The sequence below is a fragment of the Barbatula barbatula genome (genome assembly GCF_947034865.1).
Source record: "Barbatula barbatula genome assembly, chromosome: 22".
NCBI lineage: Eukaryota > Metazoa > Chordata > Actinopteri > Cypriniformes > Nemacheilidae > Barbatula > Barbatula barbatula.
Genome location: NC_136785.1, coordinates 16,102,519 through 16,126,832, shown reverse-complemented (window position 1 = coordinate 16,126,832; position 24,314 = coordinate 16,102,519). Strand labels below are relative to the sequence as shown.

General features: G+C 37.8%; 3 protein-coding genes across 6 annotated transcripts in view; 2 read left to right on the top strand and 1 right to left on the bottom strand.

The window, feature by feature from the left end:
- Window positions 1-9,422: 9,422 nt before the first annotated feature.
- cldn2 (claudin 2) lies at window positions 9,423-15,207 on the top strand. The gene is made up of 3 exons (XM_079486656.1): window positions 9,423-9,544; window positions 11,736-11,894; window positions 11,996-15,207. The coding sequence occupies exon 3, from the start codon at window positions 12,068-12,070 to the stop codon at window positions 12,869-12,871; it is 804 nt and encodes a 267-aa protein (XP_079342782.1). The 5' UTR covers window positions 9,423-9,544; window positions 11,736-11,894; window positions 11,996-12,067; the 3' UTR covers window positions 12,872-15,207.
- Window positions 15,184-20,425, bottom strand: rbm41 (RNA binding motif protein 41). Of its 4 annotated transcripts, none has more exons than XM_079486652.1 (8): window positions 20,225-20,425; window positions 19,650-19,682; window positions 19,188-19,304; window positions 16,860-17,061; window positions 16,584-16,788; window positions 16,048-16,505; window positions 15,763-15,910; window positions 15,184-15,573 (listed from the first exon to the last, which is right to left on the bottom strand). In XM_079486652.1, the coding sequence occupies exons 2-8, from the start codon at window positions 19,655-19,657 to the stop codon at window positions 15,404-15,406; spliced, it is 1,308 nt and encodes a 435-aa protein (XP_079342778.1). In that variant the 5' UTR covers window positions 19,658-19,682; window positions 20,225-20,425; the 3' UTR covers window positions 15,184-15,403. The 4 variants fall into 4 exon arrangements, with proteins under 4 accessions (XP_079342778.1, XP_079342779.1, XP_079342781.1 ...); XM_079486653.1 differs by having other exon boundaries at window positions 20,342-20,425; XM_079486655.1 differs by having other exon boundaries at window positions 20,309-20,421.
- A 1,804-nt stretch (window positions 20,426-22,229) lies between these two features.
- The window catches only part of klf8 (Kruppel like factor 8), a 30,591-nt gene continuing 28,506 nt past the window's right edge, over window positions 22,230-24,314 (top strand). Inside the window, exon 1 of the mRNA XM_079486651.1 lies at window positions 22,230-22,592. Coding sequence (XP_079342777.1) covers window positions 22,566-22,592 — 27 coding nt within the window. The 5' untranslated portion in view covers window positions 22,230-22,565. The remainder of the gene's footprint in view (window positions 22,593-24,314) is intronic.

Below are 24,314 nucleotides of genomic sequence, written 5' to 3'. Positions count from 1 at the left end.
GTTAATACATCTCTCCCTATTTGCTTTCTTTATTAAGTTGGGTTTAATTATTAAGTTAAAATGGCTAGTTTTTACCTTTACCTCAGCTCATGGTCAGAGTGTCAAGTTCTGTTCTATTCCAGTGACCCAGTCATTCTCACATCTACATAAGCATCACGCCTCGGTTCATTTGAGGAGGTGTGACTGAAGGCACCGGTCCTCACACCTCCACGGGTTCATTTCTCCCCCCCTTTCTGCTCCTCTGCATGTCCCAGAACCGACATCAGTTTTCCCACATCAGCATGAATGTTCTTATTCAAATCTGATCCACCCAGATGTACATACATTATTTAGTCTTAGTTAGTCCACATAATGTGAATCAATTGAAAAAACATCCAGCAGGGGGCACTCCTTATGTTTGAAACCTTAGTAAGATCCCCTTTAAATCTTATGCAAACCACAATTTACATGAAGTAACATTTAAATGAAGTAAGAATCATAGATGCAGGTCATTTTGCATAAAATGTCTGTTCCTTCATTCCCAGAAATGAGGCTATAGAAGAATCATGGAATAGTTACCAATCTCAAAACGATTTATTTTTTCTTCTTTTAAATCCGTTAACAAGTATCTTTGTGTTTTGTTATTTTAAGTTTTGAGGAATCGTATTTTAAAGCGGTAAAATTTGTAGACAATACTGTTTTAAGAGTCAGAACCAAACATAGACAAGACAAGATCTATTTAATATTGATAAGATGCATTGGAAAAATTGACAATTTCATTAGAAAAATGATCCAAATATCTCACAGTCTCCAATATCATTTTTAAAGAGATCTTGACAATGTCATGAACTCAGCTCAGATTTGCCATTTCAGCAATTAAAAGTCAATATCATTGAAGATTTCAATATGAACTTGAACATTTCTCATCAGCTCTTCCAGAATATTTTACCTACAATCTACATTCCTTTTGCAGCACCATACTCTTATTATATTCTACACAATTGTCTAATTTGTTTCTGTTTTCATTTCTTCTATGCAATTTTATGAGAAATGTCCAAGACTAAACTTCATATTTAAATGAAGCATATACAGAAAACTCCATCAAATATTGTAGAGCAAACTCTGAGCAATAAAAGTTTCCTTGGCATGGGCATCAAACAGCCTTGATTCACTCGTGTCTCATGAGTGCCAAGGGATACTGCATATTTGATTCAGAAACTGGTCTGAAGAGGTCAAAATATGATCTTATCCAGACATACTTTGGTAACCGCAGGTAACCGGAGGAAAATGAAATGTTTCCATAAACCTTCCATTTTGAGGTTGACCTATGTTCATGGTCAGTGTGTTCATTTCAGTGACCCAGATTTTCTCACATTAGCATCACACCTCAGCTCATTTGAGGAGGTGTGTGTGGAGCCACCAGCCCTCACACCTCCCCGGACACACTTCTCTCACCTTCCTCTGCTCTGTCTGCTGGCACCCAGTTACACAAGACACGCACCACAACCCGCATCCCGGTTCCCACACCAGATATAGCCTGACCCCCCTGTAATGTGCAATACATCTTATTATTGTCATTTCTAATTTCAATTTGTTGATAATGTATCTGAATGTATCTCTAGTTGATAATTTGCAAGACTTGTGTTGAGTACTCTATAATAAAGTATATAATGTCTTTTATGTATATAGACGGTTTCATCTTAACAACATAAACAAACGTTACTGCCCTTTTGTGACCTCCTCCTGCTTAACTTTCGGTGCACATTTACCAACAATAAAGTGCATGTACATTATTTCTATAAACATTCAAAAGAAACCGAGAAGAACCGTACTTGGCTAAACTTGTCTTTCCAACATTTTGAATTTAGACTGCCATACCAAGCAATGTACCATACGGTTTGTTTAAATGCGTATTGATGGACTCAGGACCCATTCAAGAAATTGAAAAGGCCTATATTTAATAAAAAGAACAAAATTCAACAAATCTTTTATTCAATACAATTATTATACAGTTAAATGATCATATAAATAAATATGAACATAAATGAAATGAAATATAAATAGTTACATTAGACACTAACCTGATCGCGCATCCGATGAAAACGGTTTATATAAAGCAAAATCCAACCTAGGAGTGACAAAGTCATCCAACAACATTATGAAAGACTGAGTGCATGAAAACTGTGATAAATATCAAGGATATCAGAGGATTTTCTAAATACATGTACAAATAGTATTGCTTAAATGTAAATATGAACGTGTTTTCCCTGCAGTATTCGAAGACACTTTTCTGTTATTTTGACCTGTTTCTCCAATTTCAGTGTCTGAAAATAAATGCAAATACAAACAATATTTGTTATTTCACATTTGGGAGAAATATTGTTTGCAATTTACAGAATTTAAAAAAATCACAGCTACATACTTTTTATAGTGAAATAGGCCTAATTTTAAGCGATTCAAATACCAGCGTAGTTTCAAAGTGAAAATATTTTCAGTTTGGCAGAGGCTCAAAGTTATCACTCTTTTTCAAAGGGAGCAGCCCGTTGTTATTTTCCGCCTACACTTCCAACTCCTTTGGAACTAATGTGAGATTCTAAAAATCCTTCTTCGCCGAGGAATATTGGTCTAAAACATTTGTGCTATATGTTGTTGTTTGGATGACTATGCCTGCATCCAAATGACTGATGGAGAAATAAAAATAATTATTTATTTTAATAATCAAAGGATCTGATCATTTCATTTTCAAAGTATTTTTTCTACAACGATATTTCACTGGTGTTGGTTCTCTTTTCATGTAACAATGCATAGATCTGATATATCTAATACATACAAGGATTTAAAGGGATAGTTCACTCAAAATTGAACATTCTGTCATCATTTACTCACCCTTATGTAATTTCATACCTGCATAAATCACCATAAAGCTCTTAGACTGTCATGTTTGGAATTGCAGTGTATTTATCACATAGAGATTGAATCAACCACACCTCCACAACATATGGTAAAGCAAGGTGAGGACCAAGCAGACAAAGTAAACTTACTGTTTTGTACTGCCGGTAAATTGTTTACAGTTTAAGTGTGATATGATAATTGCATTCATATTTATGTTTTCTATCACAGTGTAAAAGGTAAATAGATCAGAATTGCATTAAGCGACGACCGTCTAGTGACCCTGTTCACTCATGTGCTCCTCACACCTCGTCTCTTATCTGAGGAGGTGTTTTGATGACACCAGGCCTCACACTGCAGACCATCACTATTCTCCTCACTTTCTGCTTGGACACACATGCCCAGGTCAAGACCTACAGACACAGACACTGTTCCCACATCATCACCTACATACTCAATCTTTGACCTGGACGCTGACCTCACGCATTACCTTTCAATGATACACTCAAAAGAGTTTACTGAAGACTGCTCGCGATAGCTGAGCATGAGAGCAGATTTCTCAGAACAGATTTCTGTGTAACCCAAATTCCAGAAGCTTTGGTTAAAAAAGTGAGCCAAGAATTTGAGGTCAAATTGAGAATTTAGATACAGGATTTTTGGCTTTTCAGTGCTTCAGGGTACCAAGACCAAGTGGTCAGAAATGCATAGATAAGCAAATAATTAATGATGACTTATTAGTGTCTAGCAACAGACCTTTGTGTTACAGGGTCATCTAATAGATGTGTGACTCTGGACGCACCATCACCTCCCACTCAAATATCTCATTCGTTTTTGGCTCAGTTAGTTTCTGCCAAATCTTCCTGGTAATTGTTCTTTTGTTTACACAGTAAAACCATACATTTCCATTTCCCGAAGAAGTTTGCATTATCCTAAATATATTACAATTTTAAAAAGTAGCTTGGGTATTAATTGTTATAGTTGTATAGAGCGTTTCATCGGACGTGCGCGTGGTTGACCCACAGTTAACTTCCAGTTTGTGTTTGGCTAGTGTCTAATAATATAACTATTTATATTTGATCTAATTTATGTTAATATTCACTTGTGTCATTATTTTACTGTATAATAATTGTATTAAATAAACGATTTGTTGAATTTTGTTGTATGTTAATTTGATTAAATAAACAAACTGTTGAATGGGTCCTGTAGTTGTGATGCATTAAAAGAAACCGTATGGTACATTGACATGATAACAGATCATAAAATAGACATGCTCTGTCTAACAGAAACATGGCTAAAGCCAGATGACTATATTGCGTTAAATGAGTCTGTCCCCCAAGATTACTATTATACACACGAGCCTCGCCTAAAAGGCAGAGGGGGAGGTGTTGCTGCACTTTACCGTAACTCTTTTAGCATTTCTCAGAAGTCTAATCCTAAATATAATTCTTTTGAAGTCATGGTACTTGATGCATCAATACCTAATATTAAGGACAAAACATCTTTAAAATTTATTCTGGCTATTGTATATAGGCCTCCAGGGCACCACACAGATTTTATTAAAGATTTTGGTGGGTTCTTATCAGAACTAGTACTGTCTGCAGACAGAGTCCTTGTTGCTGGTGACTTTAACATTCATGTAGATAATGATAACGATGCTTTAGGAATGGCTTTTAAAGACACTCTTAACTCCATGGGCGTTAGTCAACATGTGTCAGGACCTACTCACCTTCGTAATCATACTTTAGATTTAATTTTGTCTTACGGTATAAACGTGGTCGATGTTAAAATCCTTCAGCAGAGCGAAGACATCTCAGATCATTATCTGGTATCATGCTTGCTTCAATACCCAATGGTGGCAAATCAAACTCCAAGTTACAAATATTGTAGAACAATAACTTCGACTACAAAAGGTGCGTTTCTTGATAATTTGTCTGAATTGTCTCAAATCTCTAGCATGAGTAATAACGTTGAAGATCTTGACTTTACTATTGAAAATATTAATGCCACCTTCTCGGAAACGCTAGACATAGTTGCTCCCTTGCGCTTAAAGAAGATTAAAAATGACAGACCGACACCGTGGAAAAATGAACACACTCAGGCTCTAAAGAAAGCGGCACGAAAAATGGAGCGCAACTTTAAAAAGACTAAATTAGAGGTATTTCGTACTGCCTGGAAGGATAGTACAAAAAAATACAGGAAAGCCCTAAAAACGTCTCGATCCGCCTACATTTCATCACTAATAGAAGAAAACCAGCATAACCCTAGGTTTTTATTTGATACAGTGGCTAAATTAACCAAAAATAAATCGTCAGCGACTTCTGCTGCTGTATACCAGCATAGCAGTGATGATTTTATGAACTATTTCACAAATAAAATCCAAGATATTCGAGAGAAAATTATAACTATGCAACCAGATGCGAAACCCGCTGAACAAACGACTTACTACAGCACCCCTAAGGAGAAATTACGTTTATTTTCTACTATAGATCACGATGAACTGTCGAAAATCATTAGATCATCTAAATCGACTACATGCATGCTAGACCCTATACCTACAAATCTTCTGAAAGAGATGCTCCCAGAAATTATAGATCCTCTACTTAGCATTATTAACTCATCTCTGACATTAGGACATGTGCCTAAAGCATATAAGGTGGCTGTTATAAGGCCCCTTGTCAAAAAACCCCATCTGGACCCTGGAGAACTAGTTAACTATAGACCTATTTCGAATCTACCTTTCTTATCTAAAGTTCTGGAAAAAGTAGTCTCAACTCAAATATGTTCCTTCCTCCAAAGGAATGAGATTAATGAAGATTTCCAGTCTGGATTTAGAGCACATTACAGTACAGAGACTGCTCTGATTAGAGTTACAAATGATCTGTTTATGGCGTCCGACCGAGGTTGTATCTCCTTATTGGTGCTGCTAGATCTTAGTGCTGCATTCGACACCATTGACCACAGCATGCTCCTACATAGACTTGAAAATTATGTCGGTATTAAGGAAATAGCTTTGAAATGGCTTAGATCTTATTTATGCGACCGTTTCCAATATGTAAAAATAAACAATGAGGTATCACGCAAATCGCAAGTCCAGTACGGTGTACCACAGGGCTCAGTACTAGGGCCTATGCTCTTCGCATTATACATGTTACCCCTAGGAGATATAATAAAGCGACACGGAGTAAGCTTTCACTGCTATGCTGATGATACGCAACTTTATATTTCCTCGAAGCCTCACGAAACACAGCAATTCCATCGAATAGTGGAATGCATTGTCGATATAAAAAAGTGGATGAGTAGCAATTTTTTATTACTGAACTCGGACAAAACTGAAGTGTTACTTATCGGACCGAAAACCGCCCTACGTAACAACCAAGAATACTGCTTAACTATTGATGGATGTTCCATAAAACCCTCATCTTCAGCTAAGAATCTTGGCTTTATATTCGATAGTACTCTGTCATTTGAGAACCAGGTCGCCAAAACCTGTAAGATTGCGTTTTTCCATCTTAAAAATATATCTAAATTACGTCATATGCTGTCATCATCAGATGCGGAGAAGCTTATACATGCCTTTATGACATCAAGACTAGATTACTGTAATGCACTATTAGGTGGTTGCCCTGCAGGCCTATTACAAAAACTCCAACTGGTCCAAAATGCGGCAGCTCGAGTTCTTACACGTACAAAAAAGTATGAGCATATTAGCCCGGTTCTGTCAACCTTGCACTGGTTACCTATAAAGCATCGCATAAATTTTAAAATCTTGCTTATTACCTATAAAGCCTTGCATGGTTTAGCTCCTCACTACTTGAGAGAACTTCTTACGTATTATAGTCCATCACGTGCACTACGCTCTCAGGCGTCAGGTCAGTTGGTAATACCTAGAATTTCAAAATCAAGTGCAGGCGGCAGATCCTTTTCCTATCTAGCGCCTAAACTTTGGAACAGTCTTCCCTGCAATGTCCGGGAGGCGGACACACTCTGTCAGTTTAAATCTAGACTAAAGACGCATCTTTTTAATCTTGCATACACTAGATTATCATAATATATGTATTTCAAAGATCTAGGCTGCACTAGTTAGATCAACCGGAACCAGGGACACTTCCAATAACAACTGATGCATTTGTTGCATCAAAGAGTGCAGAACAGTACTCTACTCTCAGCCAGTCTTGTCTCATTGTTCCAAGGTTACAAGAGCGGAGCGGGCAGGGCGCAATCCATTCCTAGACCTGACAAATGCTGGACGAAGGAAGTGACGTCCCTACAAAACTTCAGCCACTATTAGATTATTAATGATAATTTTAAATCTAATTTTTTTTTATTTTCGCCTTGTTGTGCAAGCACTGTTGAGCTTGTGCAGAGGCTGCAGTTTTTGCCAGAGGGGAACTGGAATCCCCTGGTTAGGCCTGGTTTCCCTCCGAGGTTTTTTTTCTCCTCCAATGGAGTTTTGGGTTCCTCGCCACCGTTTGCATACTGTTTTGCACTGTTTTGCCTGGCCGGGGGGGCTGCTAGAATTTGATAGTCTTATTTAATTAACTCTGCATATAGTAATTTATTGTGTGTCTGATATTTGACCTGTGTTTTGAATTCCATAACCTTTTATGTTTTACTTATAGTCATTTTTTCTTGTACAGCTGCTTTGTAACAATGAAAATTGTAAAAAGCGCTATATAAATAAAGCTGACTTGACTTGACTTGACTTGACTTGACTTGACATCCAGTGGTTGAGCTTGTAGGAAAATTTACGCTTGTAGGAAAATTTACGGTTCTGTTGAGCACAAAAGAAGACATTTTGATGATTGTAGGACAGCAAAGAGTTCTGGGGCATTTTTGACTACCATTGTATTTTTCCCTACTATGGTAGTCAATGGGGAGCAAAATCTGTCTGGTTATAAGAATTCTTGTAAATATCTTTCTCTGTGTTCATAAGAACAGATACATTTATACAAATCAAACTCGAAGGTGAGTAAACGATGACAGAATTTCCATTTTTGGGTGAAGTATCCCTTTAAGAAGAAACAGTCTAAAATATACAGCCACTGAAAAAAATAAGAGAGCACTCCACATTTTTATTTGGGCTACACATTTTCACATATCCTCCAAATATTGTGCATTTGGGACTTGTATAATAAGAAGTACGAGCAATAATAACATGAGGGAAAAGCGCTAATAAGTTTGTATCATCAAAGGTCGCAGTGGGGTCGGTGCATGTCTAGTTCGGAGACAGAGTGTGCAAGTGCTGTTGTGGGAACCTGGTACACGTGTGGAGAGAACAGAGGAGCAGAGATGGTGGGAGAAGTGTGTCCGTGGAGGCGTGAGGGAGGGTGTCATCTACACACACCTCCACAAATGCGAGCTCTGGAGAGATGAGGTGAGAACAACAAGGCAGTGTAATGACACATGCCTGATAGGAGTGTATAACTGATGCCTGGGTATGTGAAGTGCTTGATGTTTGCAAAATAGTTTTAATTCCACTACAGTATGAGACCATACGTTTAAAGAAATATTTTCAGGACACGATTTTTCTGATATACTTGACACACTTTCATTTTATGTCGTGTCCTTTTACAGAATAAATAATATTCATAATATTTCATTTATTCGCACTCATAACTTAATATTTCAGAGTGTTTACCTCATGCGTCCAGGTCATACATTGACCGGCGTTGATTCGGGAATAAACATTCAGGCTCAGACTATACTGCATTGTGTGCATCTCAACACCTCTGAGCTCAGTTGAGGTTGTGTGTTAATGGCACCAGTCCTCACACTTCTGTAGACACACTCCTCTCCTCTCACCTCCTCTTCTCTCATTCTCTGGGTCCACATACAAGCACTGTTCCCACTGCTGCACCTACACATCTCACCCCTAACCGGAGAGACCTCACTGTGACCCGATGAAAGTTCCAACTGTTTTTATCGGTATTAACATACAATATTATACAAATATTGGATTAAGGAATTGAAGTTTCAGTCTAGAGCAACATCAAAAAACTGGACACAAAAAGTATGTGGTCACCTAAGCCACAAACAATTATTCCTTTGTTCCGGATCATCACGTGATATAAAAATAGAACAAGCGATATTTTTCATTAATCATTTTTCATCGTTTATCAGTCTAAGAAGATAATCTCAGATCAGTGTAGTTAGTAATTCTGTTATGAAATATATGTGTACTATATAATGACCACTGTGGGTGTCACAATAACCGTAATATTTAAAACCATGATTATCGACTGCAAAAAAAAAGAAAATTAAAGATAAACCTGACTGATAGCATTATTTGTTCATAAAAACCTTAATAATAATCATTAATGAGAAGTGTTTTGGCCACGATATTGTGAAATGATATTTTGACAGCCCTAAAGATCACATTTTATTTGAAATACATTTTATCAATCCAAAATTATGTGGAATAAGTCAATTTAAACTGCCATTTTAGTTGATTCCTTGTTGACCCTTCCAGTACAACACATCCGTAAGAGGCTGGATTATTAGTATAATCTTATTACCGTGAGATGTGACATGTGATTTAACTAGGACTGAGCTGAGCGTTCAGCCGAATACAGTTGAAACACACACGCACTTTTTTATAATACAAGATAAGACAGCACCATTTTGTGATGGTTAACTTGCACCGTTTGTCGATCTGAAGACGTCACTAACTAACCAGGTGAGTTTAAAGATATGTTTCCTTATATTTCTGTTAGACTGTTTACGAAATAAAACTAATTTCACATTCTTTTTACCTGCAAAATTTAAATAGTGTACGACTTGGCAAAGCATACAGTCATGCATCACCCTCTTATTTATCACTCTCATTTATTTTATCACAGATTTTTTCTTGCTATTAACCAATTCATGTTGGATGGTAAATTTAGTAAATGTGTGGCTCATACTTGTAATAAATCATCATTGTAGTTATCATTAAAGCAATAATCTGGAGTCATTTCTGCATTAAACCTTGACCAAGCTATACCACATTTAGGTTGTCTTTGTAACAAATATTAAATCAAATGCATTTATCACAGAAATGATATCCCAAATACGTTTTATAATTTGATGTATTTTTGTAATGTATGTAATGTGATATATTGGTCAAATATTATGGCATGGTTTTACTTAGCAAAACAATTGTGGAACATATTTTGTGTGATGTGCCAAGAGCTCTGTGTACTTGAGAGGAACTGACTTCATTCATCCAAAGAAACACCCTTGACATCCATGTGTTCAATGACTCAGAAAAGTGAAATCAGAGTAATTTGTGTCTAATCCAATGACATTTAAAGGGACAGTTCACCCAAAAATTACTTTGTCAATTACTTCTGTCATCATTACTCGCCCTCTTGTCATTTTAAACCTTTATGACTTTATGAGTCAGAACACAAAAGAAGATATTTTGAAGTATAATTTGTAACTGAACAGCACTGGCCCCCATTCACTTCTATTATATGGACACAAAACCAATGCAAGTGAATTGGTGCCAGTTAACAACATTCTTCTAAATATCTTCTATGAGTGTTCTGCGGAAGAAAGTCATTCACTCTAAAAAAAGAAATGGTGCTATATAACACTAAAAGTTGTTCTTGGTTTGCAACCAGGGAACCACTTTAAGTGCTATATAAAATATATTTCTTGGTTCTTCATAGGTTCTTTAGGATGACTTAGGTGCTAAATAGCACCCCTTCCGTATAAAGAACCTGTTAAGCCCCCGTATGGTTATGGAATGATATGATTTGGTTCTATATAGCACTTAAATTGGCTCCTCTAAGATTACAAGCCAAGAACCACCTTTAGCGTGACGGCACCATTTTTCTAGAGTACATTATGACAATAGGGTAGTAAATAAAAACAGAATTTAAGTCTTTAAGTCATTTTAAGTGTGACTTATTTTTACAGATGTGTTAAAATCTTTTTGGGGATACGTCTTATTTATTTGTGTACACTGTAAAACATTATTTCAACTAAAAATCCTTGAATTTAAATTACATTAAAGTGACTTAAAAGTCTTGTTGCATTTTGTATAACTTAAAAGTGCGTTTTCCATCAATACTAGTTTAGATAAATGTCAGAGCTATGCTTTTTCTACGTAAATGTCCTAATTCAACTAAGGCTTAGTCCTGTCTGACTGTAAAAAAAAACATCCCCTTAAAAAATATATTTCAACCATTTCAACTTCTTTTATAGGTCAGGTTAATCCTCATTTAAATTCAAGTGACTTAAAGACAATTTGTTTTATGAACATTTAAAGGTCCAGTGTATAAAATTTAGATAACCCCTTCCATTCAAAGCATTACAGCGGCTCTCACAGAACTAAGATGTTGTCACATTTTCGCTTCTTTGCTGAAGGAGATAACGTATTTAAGAAACGTGCTCTGTAGAGCAGTTTGTCCCTTTAGGGCTATTGTAGAAACAACATGGCGACTGTGTAAGGGGACCCGCAGTGTACGTAGATAGAAATAATTTTAAGGTCATAAAAACAGTACACTTCATTATGTAAGGTCTTTCTACACCTCTGAAGACATAGTTATGTATATGTATTGCATTTCTGTCAATAGCTATTACACACTGAACCTTTAAGGTTTTAAAGTTGGAACTTACTTTTATTGTGTATTTCTTAATTATTTTACTATTAAACTTGGTTTACTTTAAATCCCAGAAGTGATCTCAGTCTAACTTTAATAGTTTAAAACAGTAACAAAAATGAAACAAAAAATCTCAACTTGTATCAGTTATTCTTAAAAAAAAAACACTTTGTGATAAATGTTGTCCTTTCCCACAATGGCCTAGTTTTTGGAATGGATACAGAAAAGGTCAGTTTTGGGGTGAGTTACGGGTAAATCTTTAACTTACCTTTTCCAAAGGCGTCTGTGTGTACATGGACTGGGGCTCCTAAATATCTAAAGATCACAAGAGATGGCATATCACAAATTTGCGAGGAACTAAAGCAACAAACAGAAAGTGAATCACATATGAGTGAATGACCGACTTCTGCAAAACATCAAATTTCCTCAACATATGTAGTAAGTACACCTTCCAGACCTTTTGATTCAATGCATGAAATTGACACTTGTGTGTTTCTGATGCATTTCATGAGCTAAAATCAAGCTGTTATCTTTTAAAGGGAACAAGTGAGAAGCTACATTTTGTTTGACTTTCTAACCTCTTTGGAGAGCACGTATATTTAGAGGCTAACATGGTAGCAGGTGTGGAGTTGATGGGGTTCTTTTTGGGCATCTTTGGCATGCTCGGGACGTTGGTAGCCACTCTTCTACCTTACTGGGCGACTTCAGCGTTCATCGGTCCCAACATCGTGACAGCGGTGGTCAATATGAAAGGTCTTTGGATGGAATGCGTGTACCAGAGCACTGGCGCCTTTCAATGTGAGACGTACAACACGATGCTGGGGCTCACCACTGATCTACAGGCAGCCCGAGCTATGATGGTCATCTCCTCAATGTTTTCAGTTCTAGCTTGTGTGGTGTCCACCATTGGCATGCAGTGCACTACATGTATGAACGGTTCTTCAGCCAAATCCAAAGTGGCTGGGGTGGGTGGCTTCCTGTTTCTCCTGGCAGGGCTTATGTCTTTGATTCCCGTATCTTGGAAGACCCATGAGGTAGTGCAGACCTTCTACAGCAACGTGCCAGCCAGTCTCAAGTTTGAAATAGGCGATTGTCTGTATGTAGGAATGGCTTCCTCGCTTATGTCCATGTTAGGTGGAGGGCTGTTGAGTGCGTCTTTTTGCGACGACTCAGATCGTAGCGGGGGTACCAGGCACCCTTACCCCTACCCTGACCGCACTGGCATGGGGCGCATGCCCCGGGGAACATCCCATTCCATGCCCTTCCATCCAGTCATTCTGCAAAAGGCGGCGTACTCTGTACCTGTCAACAAGAACCAGACATTGAACAGTCACACCAGCACAAGTACCCAGGATTCCAGAAAATCGCCTCGGCAGAACGCAGCGGATGGGTACGATGTCACAGGTTACGTGTGAGGATTCGTGTGATACTGCAAATCTGTGCTTTTAGTTTTTCAAGTGATTATTGGTTTAACCAATAAAGACTCTTCTAACAAGTAAGATGGATTTGGCACAAGCAGAATACTGAACATTGCTGAAAAAACAAACGCCTCAATTGAACTAAAACGAGGCACACATGTCGTCTTTCTCTAAACGGACCAAAAAGCTTTGGAGGTTTAAAATTAAAAACAAACACAACAATGTTTTTTAAAGACCCGGATCGATATGTTTGGCCTATTTGGTCCTCTTTGCAAACACGCAGAGCTAATATTTCACAATGGCCTTTTAGCCGTCTGATCACGGGTCAGTTCTTGTACCACAACTGTGAGCTAAAAGTGCACTTTACATGTATAGAAACATTGTTGTTTTTTTCTCATTTTATTGCGTTATGTGTATTTTGTCAGATATTCTTACAATTCACCAAATTTTTGTAAATAAACATTCGTGCTGTTTGTCAGTGTGAGGCCTAAGCATTTATAACCCTTCCACAAGTGAAGTCTTTGGAACACATATATTATTGTTGCAAAATACATTTGATATTATACTGTCTTCATATTAGCCACAAAGAACGCTCTGTACCTATCAAAGACAAATTTGGTTGTGGTACGTCAGAGGGGAACAAGCACAAAAACACATGTAATGTTCCTTGCTCGAAAGCACATACCGTTTGGATTGTGAAAGCACTCTTACAAAATAATATAACAAGCATATTGCAATCTAAATTTAGCATTTGGTCAAATAGGAGAAAATTGCAATAGTAAAAGTGAAATGTCATAAAGGCATGTAAAGGCACCCCAAATTCTTTCATACTTTTTTTTACCATCGTGTCATTTAAAACCTGTATGACTTTCTTTCTTCTGCAGGATACAAAAGATGGTATTTTAAAGAAAGTTGGTTACCAAACTACACAGATTCCACGGACGAAAAAAAAACCCCATTGTTTTGTATTACACGAGAGTGAACAAATTATATATTTAATTTTGGGTGAACTAGCTTAAAATTGTTCTGAGATAATGCAGTGCTGACCTGCAGCCGGAACTATTTTATATATTTTTGATGAAAACTGTAGTGATATTATATCTTGAAACAAGCACACCTGCAACATTTGTTTAGTTTATATAGACTTGGGAATTGAACTTGGAATTAAAAGTTTGGGAATTCGGATCGGATACTTAACATTTCAACTCATCTTATCGCATCTTACCTGTGCGCATTTCAGAAATGCTTTAACTTGCGATCTGCTGATATCTCAATAAAAGCCCTTATGAAAAAGAACCATATTTTCTCTATAGTTAGCATTGTTTAACTATAGTATTTGCAGTGAAGCACATGAACTACAAATTGACCATAGTTTCATTATAGGAACTATACTGTAACCATTATGTAAACTATGGTAATATAAATTGTAAGAAATCAGACAAAACATTGTTAGCTTTGTGTATATATACAGAATATAAACACAAAATGGTGCTCATGAATATATAATCTTCAAAATTCAAACGATATCCAACCTTATTTATATACACCCATATGATAAAAACAGCTGTCCAAACCACCACCATTAAGATTTTAAAATACTATTGAAGTGTGTGTGTAAATGCTTAACTCATGGTTTACACTTTAAGGATTTTAGCTTGATTTAAATGAGTAACTTTAGGAAAGATGGTGTAAATAGGCCATTGTAAGTAATGGTTTCTATTGATGAGACCTGTGGTTGGGTTCACTGACTGTCAGCATCATTTTCTGTTTATATTAGCTATGAAGAAGCTTATATGATGTCGAGAACCACAGATAATGTACAGTTTTATCTCCTGGTGCAGTAAATAATGACCATTTTTACATTTTTAAAACAAAATATGTTAATGTCATTTGTCAATGTCAATTTGCACTTCTCCAATTTCTATGTTTTTCTCTCCACATATGACAACCATAGCACATTTCTATTCAAACAAGCCAGAGTTAATTTAGTTTTTATGTTAATTTTAGTTTAACAAATTTGGAATAATTTTTTTTCATTTGATTATTTATTTGTTTTTTATGTTGCTATATAATAGTAATTATATATTATTTCCTTTAGTTAAACTTCCCCATAATTATTAGGTCAAAATTTGATTTGATTTCAATGAACAGCGACGTTTTCAAAGTTTTAATTTTAGTTAACTAAAATAACCTTGCAATAAGCCACACAATTTAAAGTAGCATTTGTGTCCCTAGCACAGTGCTGGTCAAGTCACATGGCAAATTTTGCTACTAATTACAAGATATCAAAACTGGAGGACAAAAGAGTTAAAGCCTTGAAATGCATGTTTTTTTTTTAATGGGTATTTGTGTTGCGCCTACAAATCTATTGAATAATGGGGAATGGGTGTCATCTTGTGGTCCAGAGAAGCATTACAACTGTCTTTTGAGTGGATTATTTTATGCAGAGATTTTAATATCACAGATTCCCAATGTTATTATTTACAAATAAATAGTGTATACAATGTATTTTTATATGCTTTTCTCATTTTAAGATTGTGTGTCCTTTTGTACTAAAGTGTTATTGGGGTCTACAGAAGATCTATCAGTCTTTGTATCGGCCTCTTCACTTTTCTTTCTTCCAAACTCAATGACCAGAGGTTTATCAAATATCCTGTATCCATTTAACAGCTCAAGAGCTGCTTGTGCACTTTCTACATCTGCAAAAAAACAAAATAGAAGCAATTACAACATGCTATACTGCAACAATACACAGCAGTGTGTATACTGTATGTTAGATCAAGATTTTAAAAAGTTTAGCAAACGGTTTAAGTTCATTAGATAATTTTAATCATAAAACAGTGCTGGGAAAACTGGATAGCACATTTCTTACAACCTCTTTCTCTTACCAGAGAATGTAACGAACGCTTGTCCCTTGAGTCTGCCAGTCAGTAGGCGGTACAGAATAGGCCGCGTGTCATCTTTCTGAAACCTCGAGAAGAGAGAAACCAGTTGAGCCAAAGATGCCCGTGGACTCATGTTCTTCACACACAGCACCTAGTACACGCACAAATGCAAGATGGAAATGAATTGTGCATTCAAATATTCTTCTTCAGCTTAGCTTTAACAAAGTTTGGTTATATCTCTTTTATACACATTTCAAAAGCAGTTACGCTTTAATTATCAGCCCTTACATTGGATGGTGTCCCCTTCTGGTAGTTCTTAAAACGTGCAATATTCCGTATACTCTCTTCTGTTTCCCGGTTGTTCTTGATCTCTTCCTCTGAAATTTCTTCTATTCTTCCACTAATGGTAACCGGCCCATCATGCCCTTGTACAAAAGTAGAATTTAATGTGCCAATGGACTGGCTGACAGTCATTTTTTTAACTGTCACACTTAGTGACTGTGGTTGGTTATCGGTGTCCAACACGGGCCCCGATTCGGAGCATGTGTGTTCATGTTTGCATGGGCTAGAATCACTGACTGTATGAGCTTGTGAGTGTTCAGTGTCGGAACATGATTGATCTGTTTGTTCTGTGCGTGGTTTTGGTCTCTCTGAGTTTCTGTTGTAATCTTTAAGAAAGTCTTTGCAGAAAATGTCCATTGCATTGGTAGATGTCGCCACCTGCTGGTTGACCTGTGATTCTTCCTCTGGGAATAAAAAAAAGGATTGTAACACGAACAACAGTGCTTGCAGGTAATTGTGGTTAGTTATAAAATTCTCCTAACCTTGATGGTAAAGAGCAGTGAGGAAGCTGGAGCTATCACTGCCGTGGAAGATAGCCTTCTCTATCTCCATCTCTCTGCGGGACAGCGGCCGGCTACTCGAGAAACGCTGAGGTTGGGACAGCAGCTCTGCGTGAGCTGCCATTTTATCCCGGATGGCCTGCAGACGCTGATTCCTCGCCTCTGGTGCTGCACAAACGCCTCTATCCTGAGATAACGGCAAACATTATGTTTGGTAAACTTCTGTACATTATGCTGAGCCTTGTGTGTAATTCAGACCTTCCACAAGCTCTCTGGCAAGTCTCTGGATCTCCACAACTCTATTTCAACATCAGTAAGGCCCAGATCTCTCAGAGCGGCCAGCTCCTGGTCCCCATCCTGCAGGGCTTGGAACTGTGACAGACTCCTCACACCAGCTGCCTGCTCCCCAAAGGGCTTGTATACTGCCGCTGGAGCAAAGCATTTCTTCTTTGCCACAAACCTACAACATACATATCGATAACAGCACATTATATATGTCCATAAGTGTTCCTGTAGCTGTATTGAAATCATTGTAGTTGGCTTTGGATAATAGCGTGTGTCAAATGCGTTAATATAAAATAGAATGTAAATATATATAAGAACAGCATTGAAAAAATTTATCAAATAAGAGTTATGTCTTTAATAAACATTGCAAAATGTACTTTGTGTTGATTCCATGGGCGTAGCTAGCCCCTTTTTAGGGGTGCTTCAGCACCCCTAAAAAGAAGCTCAGCACCCCTAAAAATTGGAGTAAGAAATGTTATTTAAAAAAAACTCGTCCTTTACAATGTTAAATAATGTCCAAAACATACTCCGTAGTTTTTGGTTTAAAATGTTGGTATTAACGGTGAAAATGAAACTTCCCCGCTTAGCAAATGGTGTTATCCTCTTCTCTTCTACTTCTCCTCTGTACCTGCATCGCTCAGCGCGACCGTCATCTAGCGCGAATCACACGCGGAGTGAGAACCTGTTATGTAGTGTTGTGAATCAACTAAGTTGCTCCAAAGCTGTCTCACACTTCTTTCCTATTACATAGAGTTGTTCCGATTGCGAAACCATATCGGTGAGTACTGGAGTCAGTATCCTGAATCACCTTGGTACACCTATAACAAGTGTTTATATTCGGACTATTTTAGTCCAGCGGGTCGCAGCCGGTGTGGAGTAGCACAGGACATGGGTGACTCGTCCATAGTCATAAACGGAGAGAAGTAGCGCCGTTTGATATGTTCTTCCGCAAGACGCATTCAGTTCTGTTTATTAACTGCTCGAGCGTGAAACAAAAACAACTAAACTGCGGACCTGTGTCTCTGTTGTTAAAGTTTATCGTTCATTTGATACTCATTTTAACAGTCTGGAGTAAACATGACGTCACGTGCGTCTTTTCTGGTCAGTCGTCATGGAAACATGATCGCCCTGGCATTTGGACCAGAGTGTCAGAGGAAGTGATTCTTTCTGAAGCGCAAGAGTGAGTCTGGTACAGTTCAGATTCGTGTTCCCTTCACTGAAAGCTGTTATGCGGTCTTTTAGTGCCTTGCGTCGGCTCCATACATGGCTCAGGAGGACCACAGGCCAAAGCAGACTCCAGCACCTAGCTGTGATGTCTATTGAGTTGCTTGAAAAAATGGAACCCCAAAAGGTCATTGACAGGTTTGCCACCCTCAAAGTGTGGCGACATAGATTAACTCTCCCAAAGTAGTGCCAAATGGGGATTCAGGGGAAGTACTTTAAAGATTTCCCTCTATTTCTTTTTTATATCTTTACTTTCTAAGTATTTTCAAGACCTCTGTAAATTATCTGGACTTTTTGGTTTTACCTTCTTTTTTTTATTTATTGATGACTTATATTGGTTAATGAAAGTTCAGACTGGCGTGCGACCAGATATGTTATATTAAATAATTTACAGAAGATGAATTACATTTTGTTCTCCAAGTACCTGTTACTTTGTTCAATGACAATAAAGATCTAATCTAACCAATCTGATGACTGTTGATAAGGAGGCATATGGAGTTAAGGGTCAGGAAAAGCTGTGTGAAGAAGGTTTTATGTTTGTTACAGGGGGCTGTCTGTGTGAACTCTCACAATTAAGCTGGTGTTCTGAAAGGGTCTCAAACCTTGTTTTTGATGTGTTAGCGACCACTCATTCAGTATTTTAGGTTTAGTTAGTTAAAACGGCCCCGTTCTAACGTTCTTACTTTAAAAGAATTGCCATGCAAGGAGTTCTGTTCTGCAAAAAAAGGTCTCAAAAAAAGGTGTAAAAAAAATCTGGATTTTGGAGTTAGTTGAATCAATGTTAGAATCAATGTTAAAATGATTAAGCTATTTTTCAATAGACACATTTTTTTGTTTTTGTGTGAAAAGAGGGTGGGTGGTGGCAGTGGGGCTCATTGGGTGCTCAGCACCCCTCAAGGCTCTGACCCTTAAATCGCCCCTGGTTGATTCCAACAAAATCAAACCTACAGCAATGTGAAAGACTGAAAGAATGCAAATCATATACTATATATATGTCCAATCAGCCTTCAATAAACCTGTGAAATAACAATAGAGGTGGTAAAATGTATTTTTTTAGATTCTTTATCAGGAACTGACCGGTCAAAATCCACATCTGTGTCCAGCTGCTGTATTAGAAGATTGTGTAGTTGTCTCTGGCCCTCTGTTTCCTGTTCTTCAGGGGTGGGCACATCCTCACAGACACGACGATTAACCCTAAAACAAATTACAGTGCACCTCAATGAAAGGGAATATCATAAAACATGTCAGGGTGATATGTCAACCCAAAAAGAGTTACTGCACCAAGATAACAATACATCCATGAACAAATATTGTATTTAAAAGGGTCCCATAACTGCACATATAATCATTTTACATGAACAACAAAATATTTCAAATATTTTTGACTAAGTGACTAATGTAACGTAACACATTCTAATCACGGTAAAATAAATAAATCCATATTCAAAGTTAGGGAAACGACATATCTCAACGCCTACAGTCCAAAACCACTATATGATAACATTTGATATGTGATAACACTACAAATCTGTCCCTTACCGCTTCATGCTGTACACACTTTATCCAAACGTCCTGTTGAAACCGGAAGTATGCAAAGGGTAAAAGGATTATGGGAAATGTAGTTTAGTTAAACAGACACAATTTAACTGTTGAATGATAAATTTAACTAAATATATATAAAAACGATTCACACTCTTAAAAACAATAGACAATTTAACACTTATAATGCTAATTTCCTCAATGATCTTATTTTGGAGACAAAATCACGGATCAAAATGTCGATCCATGAGCACGTTAACATCTGATAGACCATATGCATGACCAGCCCAGTCGTACTACATAATGTAAACGCCTGCAGAAGAAAATCATATTATTTTAACGTGAAACTAGGCCATCAAACTGTGTGCCATATCTCTGGCTGTATGATTGGACCTGTATCTCTGCATGGCCTTCCAAAAATCCCCATTTAAGAAACGAGTAACTGAATTATCTCGTTACAGATGCTCGTTATAATTCGACATTGACGAATTGTTCCGAATTTTTCAATCGGGATTATTTTGCGAACCCGTCACAGTCTAACGCAGGCTCTTATTGAAGAAGGGGGTATTTATTACCTACTACTATATATTAGTCCCAACTCTTCATCCACTATCCGTAAGTATGTGTTATTCACTTAAAATAAGACAAGGTGGGCTAACCATAATACATGTCACGTAAAACCCTAAACTGGCCTTTGCTGCTTATCGCTTTCTGTTTCCCCGCTGTGTGTAGCATTGTTATACTGTGTTTGTACAAAATGTTTCCCCGCTGTACCCAAACTTCCTGTTTCAACAGGAAGTAATAACGGTTGATAGAGTTGTGGGAAGTGTAGTTCAACCCCACCAAGAGGACTGAATGTTGTAGTAATATTTACCACGGTAACGCATGATGATTATATTATCATATTAAGCAACGAGAGAACCAGACATAAAAAACAAAGCTATGTAAAAAGTTTTAAAACAAACAAACAAATCAGGTTAAAAAGAACAAAGGAAAAACAGGATTAACTACATTTGTACAATGGCACGACAATGGCAAACCCTAAACAAGGAAATCATTTCTGAAGAGTAAGACTCATCACGTTTGAATGTTACTCTTCATTAGTAACACTGGGCTCGTAGAAACCAAACAGGAAAATTCAAAAGTGTTTTGTGAAGTGTATCTGTGCATATTCTTTCATTTAAATTCATGTTCACTTGTAATCTCCTCTCCACCTCTTTTTTTAAATGCTTTATTGAACATTCTGCTACAACAAAGCAATGTTACAACAGAAACTTAACAAAGAAACACTTAGATTAATGAAAAGAGAGAAAATAAAACATTTCCATGGCTCGAAACAGACAAGACAAAAAAAATAAGAAGAATAATAAAACAGATCAAGAACAAATACAGGAGAGGGAGTTACACAAATAATACAAATAAAAAAATTACAAATTAAATAGGTTGAAAAGCTTATAAGCAGTGCAAATTTTACAAGTCCTTTGTGCTTTCATATTGGTGACAGTTTTATCTCTTGTAGAAAAACTATAAAAATAGGTTTGCTATTAGAAAATGTATCTCTTCTCCACCTCTCAACAACAACTCTTCACCACATGACGTAAGCAACAAAAAAGAGGTAAGACTATACTGACTGTCCAATGGCGAGGCATTTTGAGACTACTTACAACAAATCAATCAAAAAGGGAAGGGCAAAATAAAGCCCCGCCCTACATTTTTTTCTAATTTCAGAAGCCGTTTCACTGGGATACACGACACGGAAAAGAAGTCAATCAAAACTTCAGTTTCACGGTGACTTAAATGTCACAAACTCCTCACTTAATAAAGACTTCCGGGCTCGTAGTGGAAACAATCCCGATTCCGAGGTGTCTTGAACGTACCATAAAATGCAGCCTTTGAAAAGAGACTCTTTAAAAAGTGTCTTTTACTTTTGATACCTTACCACTTCATGTTTCCTGTTATAACAGAAAGTAAGGCTATATGTCGAGGGAATGCTGGGAAATGTAGTTGAAACCCGGACATCACAATGCTGTGCGATTAAACGTATAGGTAATTTAACGCAGAAGATTTCTAATTATTATAAAAATATATATGTATATATATTAGCGCCCAATGCAAGCACAAGAAACAAATATAATATATTGTTCATCTACTTGACACCATCAACTCTTCTATCACATTTCCTTTTCGTTAATCTCTATTGTTTACATCCCAAAAGAAAGATTTTTATATTGGATGTAGATAAGTAAACACATGCTTTTTATATGATCCACATCACTGATGCTTGCGGTTTTCATACGTATGGTTTTTACGCTCTTCCCTAACCCTCACAGAAACATGTTGATTATATTATAAAGCAAAATCTACCAAATGTCCATGTTTTACTATATTTGTAAGAACTAGTTCCATCTCTCACAGGTTTCATAAAACATGAAGTATTTATGCAAACGATAGTGGTCACAGCTCAGACCGTCCGGTGCAACTTGACGTCATTATGTGAGGTGACATGTTCACAACTGTACCCCGCGCATTATGATCATCACGATGATGATACAGAAATACTATTATCGCGTTTCTGGCTACACGCACGCACGCGCTCTGATTGACACAGTGAAGGGGTGGAGACGCAGGGTGGGGTCAGCAGCAGGGAGAGGCGGAGGAGAGACTCGCAGCTCGAGCCCAACCCTGAAACACGGCAACAAACACACACACTCACACCGAAAGACGGCCGGGGCGACGGAAACAGGGTTTATTTCTCGACGCCGGGGATATGATTTCTGTGAGCCACAGAGGCAACGAGCGCACCTTTCTCCTCTCAAACTGAGGTGGAACAACTGACATCGAGATCACTGTTATTCAAATATCACCCCGACCGACCCCCCCTCCACTCCACCCCTTCACCGCCGCTTAGCTACCGAGATGCACACGGAGACTCGGAATAAAAAAGTAAGTCCGATTTTCGTTCGCTATCCATTTGCTTCTCACCTAACCGGCGTGCGCATGTTTGACGACGCGATTACGCACGAGTGTCGCTGTCCGGTTTCCATTCTGCAAAACGGCAAACGTCAATTCCTCATTAATGTGCTGTAAGCCGGTTTGGGTTTCCTTAAATGAGCATATAACGCAAGAGCTGCTGAGCGATTAGCCCGCTTCTTACTTCTTACTTCCCATCCTACAGCCTCCCGTGCATGCGTCTCTGAGCCCATGCTTATCCGAAAGCCGCCTAACCGTAAAGCTGATGCATTGCACATGCGTATGCAACTTATGAGCAAAGTCGGAATTTTGCACATCTGTGTCGTTCGGACTCGTCTCGTATCCGCAGTGCTGTTTTTAAAGCGGCAAAGGCAGGAAGGAAGCGCGCCGAATGCAGCTCGCTCGAGACACCATCTTAGTTGCTTTCTTAAAGTGACAGCAGCCTCGCATTTGCATGCCATGACGAAATTGAAGTCTGCCGTGAACTGTTATGTTGTTGCACTCTCGTTTGTCATCGTTGTACTTTTATGACCAGTACTTTTACATCATTTATGGGCTCTTGGAGAGGTTAATGTCAGTGGAATTCTGTATTGCATGTCCTGATATAAGCATGTAGTCGGTGGCACTCAGAACCATGGCTTTTTAGGCCATAATAAACTGTCAGACGTCCCATGATGCCATTTAGGAGGTTTTGTGTTTTTTTGTTTGCAACTGTGTTTATATTCATGTATGTTGCAGGGAAGGCAAATATCTTGAGCGCAGGGTGTCAGAGGCTTGATATATATTAGAATTTACAAACAGCAAGTGCAAGACGACTAACAATTAAATCGTGCACGCATGCGCAACATTTATTGAAAGGCTTGTTGGTAGATTTTGGTTGGTTCTGATACTAGGTCGAATTACTTAGGCTTATTTTTTTGTCTTGCGATTATATTTGTATTGCATTACGTTTATGCAACCTACAGTGCATTTAAGGTATACATTTATCAGTGTATGTGTTCACTGGGATTGGAAATCATGACCTTTGCGCTGCTGACGCAATGCTCCACCAACTAAGCCACGGAAACATCTCAAATATATCTCAAAAGGACCCAATATTGACTGTTTTACTGACCTGGTCGATATATCCGTCACTGACTGCAAAGAAACAGGGCTTAGTTATTACCTCTTTATTGGGATAGTTCAACCCAAATGAAATTTTGTCATATTTCTCCTTCCTCATGTCATTCTAAACCTGTACGTGGCTTTCTTCAGTGAAACACAAAAGAAGATATTTTGAGAAATGTGTCGGTGTCCATGCAATGGAATTCAATGGGGTTGAGGCGCCAACATTCTTCAGCATCTCATTTTGTGCTCTGCAGAAAAACTTAAGTCAAACATGTTTGAAATGACACGAGGATGAATAAATGATGAAATCATTTTTGTTTTGGGGTGAACTATCCCTTTGAGTCTTAACCAATTCAAGACGCCACTGAGCAGTTAATGTAGCTGATCCGTTAGTGTACTTGTTCTGAGTACAGCACCTTTTGGCTATGGATATGTCAGTATCATATATTGTGGTTTCCATTTTCGGAAGCAGTGTCTCTTGCCGGAGTTGATAGTCGGGGAGGTGAGCAGAGTGAGACATTATCATTGGAGGAAAAACCGAGTGCTGTGCCCTGGGTGTGCCAGACAGCTGGTAATCATTGACAACTG